General features: G+C 40.4%; 1 protein-coding gene across 3 annotated transcripts in view; it reads right to left on the reverse strand.

Moving 5' to 3' along the window:
- CRISPLD1 (cysteine rich secretory protein LCCL domain containing 1) overlaps positions 1–14596 on the reverse strand; it is a 46118-nt gene extending 31522 nt beyond the window's left edge. The window contains exons 1-2 of one of the 3 annotated variants that reach the window (XM_055800004.1): positions 14381–14596; positions 13160–13482 (exon numbers count right to left, since the gene is read on the reverse strand). In XM_055800004.1, the coding sequence (XP_055655979.1) occupies positions 13160–13417 (258 nt within the window). In that variant the 5' untranslated portion in view covers positions 13418–13482; positions 14381–14596. Of the gene's footprint in view, positions 1–13159; positions 13484–14380 lie in introns of those variants that run through there. The other 2 variants (XM_005229892.4, XM_027792082.2) reach the window with 2 other exon arrangements.
- Between the last annotated feature and the right edge of the window lie 239 nt (positions 14597–14835).

Consider the following 14835-nt stretch of genomic DNA (forward strand, 5'->3'; position numbering starts at 1 on the left):
AGAGTTCACATAGATCTACTATCTAAAACATTCCCTTTCATGAAGCCAGCAGTCAGGAAATGACGCTGATCTTTTAGACTGGGTTGCAATACCACCATAACAGAACTCAAGTGGATTAGGGATCTTTTTTAATTTAGATCTGGAATATACTTTTGATGATGAAAGTTCTGATCACTCCCACTTACTGCATATCACAGCGCACTCCTGAAGTACAAACTGGATACTTCCCAGATAAAATACCAGGAATTGTGCTCCAGGAGTGCATCTAACACTTTGCAGTTGTTCACTGGTACTCAGTCCACACAGATTAGACCTAGTTCAAAATAAAAACCCCGAAAAGCAGAAAGCATTAATGTCAGATCCTCAGCACCAGTTCTTCTGCTCTACAAACCCGCTCCTATTGCGCCACACTACTTGCCAACACAGGCATTGCCTTCATCAGTATCCTGTTAAAACCTAGCGCACCATCAAATACATTCACACAGATAACGGCACTATCAGTGTTTCACAAATGTTCCACAGACACCAGACTATCTGAAGCTAAAACCCAGGTGACAGATCAAACTGAATGGTGGTAGCAGTTATTGTCTCCACATGCTGACTCTTCTTCTACCGCAGAAGTTTACAAGATTTGCAGAAGGTATGCTGCATGTAATACGACTCTTCTGAATGCTTCTGGTTTACAAATTATCATATTAAAATAAACCACAACTAACACCAGTTTAACTTTACAGACTGGACGACAAATTGTGGTATTTAACCTCTGTCAACATGGGGTTTGAGTATTGTGTAGACTGAAACCAGTGTTCTGCTTATGGAGAAGCTGATGTTTCAGTGACAATACTGCAGCTTAAACTGCAATTCCTAAACAGCCCAGTTAATCACACGGCATGGGATTAGCCTCCCCTGAATTTAAACAGCCTCAAAGCAGATACCTACGTTTGAGCCAATTACCTAAATTACCTTTGCAGTTACATAGACAAATGAGCATCTATAGAGAGGGAGGTAAAATTAGCTACCCACCTTTGAGATAAACTGTGTGTTGAAAATTCTCATTTTTCTCTACTAATTATAAAGGCAACTGGCTCAAATGCAGACATCTACACCCCAGACATTGAAAGTTTGGTGAGATGAATCCAACTATTTGTGTTGTGTGGATGTTAAATCAAAAGAGTTCCTTCTCACCCAAGGTAGACCAGCACAAGTGAGTCTAACAATTATACCAATCGGTATTGCAATAGAGCTGGTAAGCCCAGTAGCTCAAAAAACATTTTCCCGTTAAAAAAAATAAAAATAATTCAGTGATTGGAGAGATTTTCATAGACACAGGAAAGCAGAAAAAAAAATCATATGGAATGGGACTATATGGAAAGAAAAAAAAAGCTAAAATTTAAGCTCAGTAAGGATGGAAAAGTAAGTACAGTGGGCACCACTGAAAGTAAACATTTACCATGGCATAGTATAAATACCTCATTGCTGTATACATTCTAAATATAGGGAGAGAGTGGTAAAGTAAATACCACAGTACAGTATGGGTATTTATTTACTTTTTAATAGAATCCACTGTATTCTTTAAGGCTAATGACACGGAGAAGGAAAAAAAAAGGAAAGATGAAAGACAGAATGAGAAATGCCATAAGCAAATAAGCCAGAAATACAGTTAAGAACTAGAAACCCACTGCATGGCAGCAGCAGAGAATGAAACAAAGGTACAGCTGAAAATGACTTAAAGAGACTGATCTTCACTGTAGTGTATCTAGCTGCTTCCACTGAGCCAGAATCAAATATCTGTGTATTATCAACCTTTTCTTTAAATTAAAACCAGTAACAGTAGTTTCAGAGTAATATTTACTGTCATTTTCTTTTACAGTTTTCTGACTGCAAGAGTAAAGAGGATTTTCTTGGTATGCAACCTAAACCACTGGCCCTGCAATGCTGGATGATGTTTTATTGCCAAGAAAAAAGAAATCACTCTCTTTCCTGTAACAACCTTTATTTATTTCCCAGATTAAACAAATTCAGCTGCTTTATTCCTTCAATCCTCCTCATAAATCACATATTCTGTGTTTATAATCAATCCCATTAATCTCTTTCATTCCTCCTAGAATGGCTAGACCATTCTTAAAAAATGACCGAATCTGGACATTGCATTTCAGACAAGGTCTCACCACTTTCACACAGACAAGTCTCCTTTCAAAGGCTGCTGCCTCATACTATTTTTTAACTCAGTGCAACTCCTGCACCTTTTTTATTGCAGTGTTACCTCTACATTTTATTTCTTGTATTTTACCTGTTTGATTTATTCCATACCTTGCAGTTCAAGTTCATCATGTGGATTTCAGGCCATTACTTCCATCTGTCAAGTTCTTCTGTTTTGATCGTGTTGTCTAAACCAACCCCAACCTGTGCCCACATCAATGTATTCTGCAGTTTTCAAGTGCATTCTTCGCTCACACAAGTCATAACCTAAGTGCTTAATCAAAAAGGGGTGAGCTCCAACAGCATCACCACGTTCAGTCTTCTGGCAGTTCAACAGAGAGCTTCTGTCAATTTTCACTCACAAAAACCTTGGGGTGGAGAGTGTAAAAAAATTTCCAGAGTCAAAAATATCACACCAGCTACTTCCCTCTGATACATTATGCTGGATAGTTACTGGGTCGTAAAAAAAAAAAGTAAAATACATTGGTTTGACATCATCTCTTCCTGACAAACAGACATAGGCAGTTTTCATTGGCTTGGCTTTCAGTTACACTTAGGTGAGGCACTTTCATCTGTACCAAGGCTGCTGAAGGAAGTCCATGGAAAATAATGATAACTAGCACATCTGAAAAATCAGTAACTTGCACACAACTGAGATGCTTACCTTCAGTTATTTGAGTCTGAAAAAACTGTGGCCTCCATACTAGCCCAAGGTCCCTCACAGCATACAGCAGAGTGACCACAAAAACTGAGGAGTACTGAAAAACCAGACAACTCTCCTTGAAAATACAAACCCAACCATACTAACTAGTAGTGATATATCTTTTAAGCACAAAGAAAGATGATAGTTAAAATTGTTATACTTTTCATTACCAAGAAAGTTAGGCATCCAGTTTCCATTGGAGAGCCACTACCTGTCTAGAAATGAAATGGTAAGGACCTTACATGCTACCATGCGGTAGACTGGAGTTTATAGAGCTTTAAACTGGGCAGAGATTCCTGAACAGAGCTCGAGGTTTCAGCTACTCTTTTGGAAAAGAGTAAAAAGCAGGAAAACTGTGGCTTTTGCCTGGAAACAGGAAAGCAGTATGAGGCCAAAAATATTGTTCCCAGACACTGAACAAATTGCACCAATATTTGGAAGTATCTCCCTATTACAGTTTCATGTGTTTGAGCTTTTTGTGTTCAAAAAGTAAAACCAGGAATAGGAACCAGCAGACATGACTAATCACATTTAATTCTGTATGTACTCTAAGCATGTTAAAAAAATCTTGCTGGAATATTCAGCTTGCCAGGGTGTTCTGAAACAGTGTATTTACTCTGCTACTTTTTAAAGGCAGTGCATAAAGACTTTCTATTAGAACATGACTAAAAATCATGTGTTCAATTCTATATTCTGACATGAATGGAAGAGACGCAACAGTGTAAAAGCTGATCTTGATTTCTGCATTTTGTCCATTGTCAAATTATGAATGACACACATTCATTACAAATAGTATTAATAAATATTTATAGCTAATTACAAATTAACCAGAGTACAGGCCCTTACTGCAAATCCTAATAGTGACTACCACAATAAACTAGCTGTAACTGATTGCTTTCATACAGCAGTTTCAGAGATGCTACAGAATTTCCTGGACTTTGAAGTGGAATTAACTGCAGTATCTCAAATACATGTCACAGTGAATGCTTTTAAAATACGGCCACTCTGATTTGACGCAAGTGAACTGAACTTACTGCCGGAGACTGCCAACTGACAATATATGACTTGGCACTACTGTTAGAAACATGTTTAAATATAATCTAAAAAAAAGAGAGCTGAAAAATGCATTAAAGGATTTCCTGACCATTTGCAGATCCGACAAGGAAATAAGGACATATATACTGTGATATGTATATAGGCAGCCAAAATTCTGGATTTAATGAGTGAAACAGCCTCATTTTAACAAATTATCTTCCTTCATAATAAAATAAAAATTGTCCTCTGTATCAACAGAGGATCGTCGTCTCAATGAATCACAGAGCCACAGAATGGTCAGGGTTGGAAGGGACCTCTGGAGACCATCTAGTCCAACCCCTGCTAAACCAAGTTCGCCTGAGCAGGTTGCACAGAGTCACGTCCAGGTGGGTTTTGAATGTCTCCAGGGAAAGATACTTCACAGCCTCTCTGGGCAGCCTGTGTCAGTGCTCTGTTAACCTCAAGGTAAAGAAATCACACTCTTCTAACTATGACAGTCACTCTACTTATGCCAAATCTAAGGTTGAGGACTATATTTACAGATAACAGGATAAATTCATATCTAGCATTTCAATGAAATTATGCTAAGAGAAATACTTTTTTCTCAATTAAAAAAACAGCTGAAGTTAAAGAAGATTCCAAGGTGGATATCATGAAGATGACAGTCTACATGGAGTTACTTTTATAAATCTCATTGATTCTTTCTGTGTTTAGTTGCTGTTTTGTATTTACACTTTGATTCTGCTACTACTGATTAATTTTTAATAAAATTTTTGATATGGGGGATGAAGAAGTTCTCTGATAGCAAAAATAAAAGGTGAACAGCATCTGTCCTGTATTGTTAATCATTTTACTTTGGGAAGGCTCCCTTAAATTTTGAGACAGTGAGCCTTTCTGCTACTTTCCGCTTTCAGTTTCTTTACTTGGAGTTGCTTAGTTGTTGTTGGCATTACATCAATAGAAGTCATACCATAGACTTATCCACTTGCTTTCTTGGCCACTTCACATTGCACAATCCTTTGCTAAAACTGCCAGAGAGAATAAGAGGATAAGTCAATGTCACTGTGTTCTTTGATGCAGTGTCAGGAGCCTTTGAGCACAGGCAAAGGAGCTGAAGCACTTCCACCAGCCTTTGAAGTGGAGCAGAAAAGTGGAAAATCAGAGGGAAGGCAGGCAGGTTCACTCTGAAAAGAGCTGCTCTGTTCTTGGCACCCAAAGTGCTCTCCAGCCACTTAAGGGATTCCACAAACCGAAGTTCTCTGCTCAAAGGGAATGGGAATTGTTTTTAACCAAGAGTCCCTGAAGAGTTTTGGCAAAACGGACAAGATACACTAAACAGAGACATGAAAAAGTTCTGTCAGAAAGGTCTAGGAAATTTAACAGGGCACTTTCCAGCACAGTAAAATTCACCAAAATGTGTAAGTCCACCACAAGGCTTTCCTTTATGTTTCCTAATGCTGTTTCAATTCTCCTAAGTATATTACAGACAAAAAACCTCAGCTGGGAGCTGACAGATATGCATAGAGAGAGAAACTGCTACATCCCGACTTATGCAGATCATAGAATCTAAAAGCATCACAAAACAGCCAAAAATTTATTTCAATCCCTATTCAGTCTCTATCATGACATGAACAATGTTTTACTATTATCCATGAAAAAGCTCTATCCACTAGTGGGTTCATATGATGCAAAGTCCAACGATTTGTATTTAAAAACAGCAAGAATTTGCCTGAGGAAAAATTAAGAAATTGATAAATACTTAGAGTTGTTCTTAATTTTCCTCTTCTGAAGTCTCCATGAAGTTACTGAAACGGGGTGGGAAACCTTCAAGCCTCCCAAAATACAAGGCCCCATAGAAGCCATGGTTATCAACACCTTCAGCACATCAGTATCAAGGTTTTCAAACTAAGACCTTCAGAGCTATTATACCAACACAAAGAATAGATGTGGGGTTTTTTCCCCCCTGTGAACAAAATATGGATCTAATACTGCTGCCAGATACACATCCATAATTGTCCCTAACAATCATGCAGATACACAAAATAATTTATTCTAATCGGAACTTTTTAAAGAGGATCTCTAGAAGACTATTTTCTTCACAAGTTTGCAAAATAAAACTTGACATAAGCTAGGCACGTGCTTTGCAGTGACATCCCAAGTTTGCATTTATTGGCAGGACCTAGTGAAAAGGAAAACTAAAAATAAATAAGCAAAGACTTCCTTTCCCTAGAGGACACTCATGTTCTCCAATTACAGCAATTACAAAATGCAGTGTGTGGCTAGGTGCCAAGAAATACCAGGTTGAGATGCATCGCTGTCTATCAAGCTGGGAACCTGAACACCTTCAGTACAGCAACGGGACATGCATGGAATGAGGATCTCACATGACCTATTTGACTTACTCATTTGTTTGGGAAAATACATATGAAATCAAGGAATGAACACTAGAGGAATGGTTTAAAATGGAATCCATTATCAATTCATTAATCAAAATGTTTTTTGTAAATATTGCTCTTGGTGGGTCCTTTCCTTTTGCAGTGTCCTTTACTTTTGCAGAGTACAACTGTTTGGAATAGAAAGGAACTAAAAATTTCCACTATCCAAATAATAATGACTATTTTTAAAGTGTTGACCATGATAATCATAAAAAAATTCTCAGTTTCTCAGTTTTCATTAATATGTTCAGATTTATTAAGGTGCAATGCTGCCAATGAAATTACTGGGGATATAAAAAGTTTTTGAAAATTCAGTCCATGATACACAAATGATGCTTACAAAAAAAAAAGACCAAGAGGTTAGGAAGTTGCAGGGTTATGGTGCCTAAAACAAGTTCTTCAAGTTTTACAATCTGGTAAGAATGTATTAATAACGCAATAAAACGCTTTCTAATGGAATAACAAAGAATAAGGCCTTCTACATCAATCCACACCAAACCAATGTACTGATTTCCTGATTTGGTCACAGTCTTTTGTATGATACTTTTTAAGGGTTGGACTGATGGCAAGTAGAGTGCATAAAATTGTGCAAAGTCAATCCACCAAATAACAATTTTAACCACAGAAAGAAGGTACTGCCTAATATATATATATATATATATATACACCAAGATTATTACATACACGGACAAGCATAAGACAAAGCATGATGGTTCACATTTTTGTCTTAAAAGACGAGGTCTTTGCCAAGGCTGGGCGGGCACAGGCAGCTCCAGCATCATGAAGGAGTACTCAGGGACACACAGCAGCTGCAGAGCCACAACAGCACACTGCTCTGGTCAGACCTGACTATGCCAGCACCAGTTGGCTTCAGTTTTCAGTACTAGCTCAGATGTCTCTTCCATACGGATGTGCCCCAAGTGCATACCTGATGTGAAGGCCACACGGGTGTCAATGGCCCAGGGTGGGAAATGTTGAAAACATGGCATTTTATACAGTGCTCTGATAAGCATTGTTTGGGTGCTTTGGAAGGGCAGCAGGGAAACGTCATCCCTCTCTGCTTTCTTTCCAATGCTGTTAAATTCTTGTACACACCAAAATGAAAATGTACCTTACTCCTTTTTTTTTTTCCTAGGAAACAACCATGTGCAGCATATGGCAGGATAAACAATACACACAGCTTGCATCTGCCATAAATTTTCATACCAAACTGTTCATCACAACCCCAAGGAAGATTATTTTTTCTATTTAAGTCATAATGATGACAATTCAAAAACTCTCTCAGCATTGAAGATGTCTAGGAAATAATGATCTGACATGCAGTCATAAGGTCATATAAAGTCACGGTGGAGTTAACTGAATTTCTTGAACTACTGCTCCCTACAGAGAATTTTAATGCAAGTTCTCACACCAGAATCCTTCTATATGGAGAAAGAGACAGAAGGCAAGTAAAAGGATCTATATCAGACTTGAGAAACATTAGATGAAACTGAAAATATTAACAGTCTCAAATTTCCAGGACCAGACAATAGCCTTCAAGGATCTGGATGAACTTGATCATGAAACTTCTGAATTACTGTGTGGTACAAACCTCTCTTAAAATGGCCTCGTTACCACAGTAACAAAAAATAGCATGTGGGTGTTAATATTTCAAAACGCTTCCAGTAGATCCTGAGAAACTGCTGACTAAAACCTGACTTCCATTGGTATGATTTCATAGGACAAATTAAAGAACATTAAATATATGGATAATTCTAATTCCTCCAATATATTGGACTTTGAAGGTGTCAACAACATATGGAAAATGGTTAAGTACAATTAAGCTTTCTACAAAGTTCCTAAGTTATTTAAAATTAATAAATGAGTAAAATTAAGGTATCATGAGATAAAGAAAAAAATGAAAGACAAAAACTAGATTTAAGAATATGAAATCAGTTTTCAAACTCTCTGGAAGATGCGCCCATGGTCCTCTGCTATATACCTTCTTCACAATAACTCAAGAACAGGGAATGAAAAATGGTATTTACTATTTAAGGTAGTTCAAAACAAGACAGGAAAATAAAAGACAGGAGATAAGAAACTCACTAACACTAAGTAACTGAAAGACAAAATAACAGATAGCATTCAATGTGAACACAGGCAAAATAATGAGGACATTGCTGGAGATTACAGCCGACTATACAATGTACTGTAGTAAATGGCGTCCTCTTAGAACATTGGAAAGATCTTGGAGTCATCGTGAATAGCTCTATGAAAATGTCATCTTTAGTTTAGCCACAGTCAAAAAGTAAAAGAATGTTGGAAAATACTAGGAATCAAAAAAAACCCAAAAACAAACCCCCCAACAACCCACAACTATATCAAGTTGCAGTGCTGCAGTATGCCATACCTGTCAACAGTTCGGTTTGTTCCCTTTGAATTAAAAGGAAAACAGTAGAACCACAGCAGACAGAGAAGGAAAACAAAATGGAATAGCTCTTCAGATAGAACTGTTTCCAAGAAAGAGGAGCAGAACTCTTCAGCTCAAAGATGTGACCACTGAGCAAGTTTTTTTCTCACAGTAAAGAAAAACAAGACGTCAAATAAAAGAACAGGATTTTTTTCAGATCCTTTTAAAAAAAGCAAAAAGAGTACTTTTTCACATAGCGTGTGATTAAAATTATAGCGCTCTGCAATGATGCCATGGATTCAGAAAATACAAATGGACTCAAAAGCATTCACATTCATAAAAGAAAATTCCATCTGAGACTACTGGACACAAAAAGTACAACAGCCTATTTTGGAAATCCCTAAGCTGCTGTTTGCTGGAAGCTGGGGAGTTTCATTGCAGCACTTTCTCTTTTCACATGCTCTATTCTTACTCTCTTACCCTAGGAATCCATTACTGCTCACCACCAGAGCCACAGTGCTTGGGAAGATGAACTTTTCATCTGGTAAGTTCAGCCAGACAACCATGAGAACATTCTGTTCATTAGACCAGCCTACTGTGAATCTTGCTGCAGCTAGTAAATTTAGGTCTCTGAACTGTGATAGCCCAGCACACTTTTTCAACGCGTAAAGGGACAGTATATAGAAAATCAGTAATTCAACCTTTTAATTTTCCTTATATGTTTTCCTTATATATTTTCCAAGATCTTATATGCTGGAGACCGTTCTCAGAAGCTTTTCTCCTCTGCACAGCTTGAAGCAAAATGTGGCATTAGCCCTGTGGTTCACTTAAAGTTAAGTCTGGACTTTGGAAAGAAGGCACATAACCAGTATCTCCTACCCAAAGTGTGGTTCTTCATCCCTCCTACTCCATAGCTATGCATTCCCACCCTCTTTTTATCAGCACTGCTACTCAGCTGATTCAGCCAGGTAGGGAGCCAGTTTCATGGCTCAGACTGGGAAAAAAGTTTTTAAATTCATTTTAAAAAATTTAAATCCGATTCTTTAAATACATGGATGACTCGCATTATCAACTCAAATACTGCCAGTGGCAGGAGCAGGACAGAGGCATTTCAGCCACAGCCGCCTGTTAGGTTAGCTTAGCTGCTGCACACCAACAGTGCAATGAGAGCACGCAGCCCCCACACACCCTTCTCCCAGCTCCAAGCACTCTTGGAGATCTTAAAACTTCTCAGCTCTATGACAGACTTCTAGAGAGACGGGTGTACCAGTGAGGCACCTGGACCTTGATCACCTTCATTCACATTCAGTAAGACATAAAACTTCACCTGCACAAGCAGAGCTAGCTCTGTTTACAAGGGAAGGTTTTACTAGTACAAGGGGCAGCTTACAGTGACATGACTGTGACCATAGCAGGTGATTTTTTTGCCGGCATGTCTATACTAATAAAGCACCTCAAAAGTAGACAAAAGTTTTACTAGTACAAGGGGCAGCTTACAGTGACATGACTGTGACCATAGCAGGTGATTTTTTTGCCAGCATGTCTATACTAATAAAGCACCTCAAAAGTAGACAAAAGTATTTCAGCTGTACTTATCTAGCTCACTAAGCATCAGGCAAACATTTAAAGGGACTGTTTCCCTATTCTGAAGCACTGGAACTCACCTTTGGTATCATATTGCAAGGATTTTTTTTTAGTGGTATGGGTCTATCTGCTGAAACTTTTTTTTTTAATTCAACATCCCTATTTATCCCCATCCTTTATTTTACCAAACATAGTCAAGTACAGTTTTAATTTTATCAGTACTTGGGTGTTTGAGCTTTTTTTTCATTCACAAAACTGATCCAAAGGTCACAGACCCTTGGAAAACCAGATATACGAGTTCTTATTTCTTTATCTGCAAAAGCAGATCTTGCCCATCCTATTATTAATATGCACCTAGAAAAATATGTAAGTATCAAAACAGGCATTTGTTTTAATTATGGTCAAAAAGACAGCTGTATCTGTTAGAAGTTATGAAATGATAGAATGTTTATCTCTGCATTTTATTTCTTGCACATATGCATTATGATAATGACCAGATAATAGTTTTTCAAAAGGAATCCCTTTGCACAAAAAAAATCATGCTTCCTTAATAACGTATCATTTCTTCTTCACTATTCAGTCTGTGGCTCGACACCACATTTACAATTTTGTACTCTAATTTCACTCTTATTAAGCAATAAAACAGCCCTGATTCCTTTGACACCTCATATAGAAAAGAAGGTGGACAATCACATAATCACAAACTGTATCATAAAAATATATGTTCAAACAATCAGAAATCCAGTCAGTTCTTCCTTCTGTTCAGGCAACCGAGGGCTGGAGGGCTCCCATGGTCTCCTAAACCATCTTGTCTCGGTTCCCAATACTGACTCCTGCCTGCTTCCTCCAGGTACAACCTCCCTTCCCACTCACTCCCAGGTTTAGTCTTTTTAAATAGCCTCTTAGCAAATTTCTGTGCTCTTAACCTCCCTCCATAAACTCTTGCTCCCAATTATTTCTCTGCCCAGAGAGTCACAGTTCTTCCCCTAACCACATCTATTCATCACATGCCCTTCCCCTCCACACAAATGATTTCTCAACACCTTCTTGACCAGATTCTCAGCATCTCTCCATGCCCTTCTCATGGGTCCCCATCTCTGAATATGTACCCACCCCTTTGACCAGACCCTTTACATTCACAAATCCCAAACTCTTACCCACCCCAATCCCTGATTCACTTGGATACTAGGCCAAAACTGAATCCCACTCTCTTGAAAGCTGCTGTCCCATTCCGAGTAACAGGACATAAGAATATCTCCTTGACCTTAAAATCAGGGCATCTCTTTTCCATGCTACTTGTAGTCTGGGTCAGGGGTCATTGGAGAGCACAGAAAGAACAACAACAACAAAACTTGTTCCAGATGTAGACCTATCACAAAGTCTCAGCCAAAGTGTGTGCAGTGCAGGAGGAATCTTTGAAGAATATACATGTCAAAAATCTAACTCTGTTGAGTACATCCAGATTCTTTTTTTCCAGGATATATAACACAGGCAAATGTAGAGGGGATTAGGAACAGGAAAAGGCACATAACTAAGAAACAAAGCTACCCTTTTGCAGAATCTCAGGAAAAAGTTTTGTGGTATTTTAACATACGAAAAAAATAGTCTTCCCTATTCTCATTGTAACAAGGTCTGAAAAAGTCACAACAAAACAAAGTTTAAGGATATGTGCAGAAAATTGTAACTGAAAGGGTTAAAAGGGTTTTAGACATTATCATCCCTTTTTTTGGAGATGAAATGTGGTAATTAATTCTCTGATAGCTCTTAGTCTAATATAGTAATGCTCGTATAAGTAAACTTAAGCTAAACTACTTTTATTCATGATTTAAACAAGCATGGTTTCTCCAGGACACATGCTCAGTTCAATCAGATCTCCAAGCCGAGAGGCATCACTCCAAACTGGAAAAGACACCTGCATCTTGAAATGTATTAATATGATCCTCTGTCATGACCTTACAATGGAAGGTGTCAGGAAACCTGTGTAATATTTGGTATAGATAACCCAACCTACAGTAATGCTATTTCTCTGGTGTTTGGAAAGACAAATAAAAAGTACACAGTGTGGACACAAGAAAAAGGTTTGAGTTTTTCTGCAGAAACAAGAATACAGGAGAAAAGTTGCATATTCTTGTCAGACTTCTAGACTTCTTAAAAGCTCTAATGACCTGATTTTATCTAATTAGCAAGGAGACACAGAGTTAACCTTGAACTATGGCACAAAATCAAAGTTCAAAACCATGGGAGATTTAAGGCTACTAATTACAAACCAAATATTGAGGCTTCTTAAGGCAAAAACACCAACAGAAATTATGTATTACATTATTAATCTGTTAAACACAGGAAACATACAGGACACCAGTAACACATGCCAACTTAAATAGACTTTCTTGTTAGAGAGGCCTCACTTTGCTGAGAAATTCCATCCAACCTAGAAGCATGGGAGACAATCCATGTTATTTTAAAACTTAATAGTTCAGTACTCTTCTTAGATGGTAACTCCTTAGGCCATAATCAACTATTTTGCGTAATGCAGTTTTGGAAATTGGCCCCCAATACTAAGGAATTGCCACTTAAATTCTGAAAAGCTGTGAGAGATTAAACCTGTTAATATCAGTAGAACATGACACTTGATTTGGACCACAAGCAGGCATTTTTATCTCACAGTTCACCCCTGTATAAAAAAAAGATAAACAAGTAACAAGTGCTTTAAATGAGAAAACAAACAAGCTAGACTCAAAGTATGCTTGTTTATAAAGTGACAGTAACTATACTAAGAACATTTCTTTCTGCATGTCACTATCAGTTTTTCCTTACCATATATTCCATATTGGAAGCTGGTGGATACACCTGACCCCGTAATTTATTATGAAGATCCAAGATACTTTGCATATCACTGTCTGTGATAGCCCTTTTCCCTCTCTGCTTGGCGATCCACCACTCACCATCTTCATCCATGTACTTTTCCAAAAGTTCCTCTAAGCGCGTGGCATTGGGAAGAGCCATTGCAGAAACTGCTTGAGCTATGAACAGCAAGGTAGTTACTCTGAGCCATTCCTGTACTACATACTTCATGATGAATGATCTCAAAACGCTCAGGAGTTAGCTCCAAGGCAAAGTCTGTCTTCCAGGTTTGTTGGCTGCAAATGCATAAGAGAGAGCGATGTAATTTGGAGGTTGAGGTACTGGCCTGTATGAGCTTATTATGCAACAAAACCTGTAGTTTGTACAGTTTGCCACTGTTGTTTTAGGGGGAGAAACCAGGGCGCAACATTTTTTACTCCAGCAAGTATAACCTATTGATCTGGGATGATAGCTTATATCACCCTTACTAACTTGAGTTTGTTCAAGTGGTTGTATATGGCACACAGGCAGGCACAGGTCACTGCCTGCACGCCAGAAAGCAGGCTGTTCACATCTGCCTAAAGGGAGCCAGGCACCGAGGAAGATTAGACTGTAGATAAGACCTCCCGGTATTAGTATTGGAATTCAAGAGCAAAAAAAGTTAAAAGGCCTGCACTCGTTGCCAAAATGTGAACTGAAAGACACAGTAAAGTTGGTATGAAATATTCCCTCTTGGTGCATTTCAAACCACGCCTTTGATTAGAGCTTTTGGTTTCTGATTTCCAAAAAACTAATAAAACTAAAGGTATTCAACCAGGACAGGAAAACGGGGGGCGGTGGGGTTACTGTATTCGCCAAACAAAGGAAAGCACAGAGAACTCTCAGGAAAAGTAGTGCCACTTGCAAGAATACAACAGCCCGACACTGCCCATTACACGACCGAGGGCGTCAGGCAGAGAGCCGGGGGCACCACCTCACCCCGGGCGAGAGGCGCGACTCCCGCCGCCGGCCGGGAAGCACAAAGCCGCCAAGGGGGCAGAACCGGCGCCCTCCAGCGCGCCGCCCGCAGCCGGCGGCCCGGCCCCGGCCCCGCTCTCCGCGGGGACCCGCTCCCCGGTGCCCGGGTGCCGCCGCCCCCCGCCCGGCCCCCGCCGCGAGGAGGATGCTGCGCGGGGCCCCCACCCACGCCCTTACCGCTCCGGCGGCGGCCGCCTCCGCCCTCCGAGCCAGCTCCGCTCCGCCGCCCACCTCCTCGCCAGGCCCGCGTCGGGGCCGGGACCGGGGGTTGCAGGCGCGGCCTCGCCCCGCTCGCTGCGCCGGGCGGGAGCGCTGGGGGCGGCGCGGCGGGGGCGGACGTGTCCAGCAGCGGAGCCGCGGCAAGGGGCTGCCGCCGAGAGCGCCGCCGCCCCGAGGAGCTCCACGCTTCTCCTCCTGGCTCCCGCCCCGCCGGGCATTTATCGCGGGCGGCGGTGACGTGCGGCGGACACCCCTCCCCGGCACCCCCGCGGGGCGGGACGCGCCGCGCTCCGGGCACCGCGCCCGGCCCCGGCACCCGCACCCGCACCCCCGCCCGCAGCCGCAGCCGCAACTCCCGTCCTCGCCCGGGGGCGGCGGAGTCGGCACCAGCGCCCCGGGCGGTGCCTGGAGCC

This window comes from Falco peregrinus, chromosome 3 (genome assembly GCF_023634155.1).
Source record: "Falco peregrinus isolate bFalPer1 chromosome 3, bFalPer1.pri, whole genome shotgun sequence".
NCBI lineage: Eukaryota > Metazoa > Chordata > Aves > Falconiformes > Falconidae > Falco > Falco peregrinus.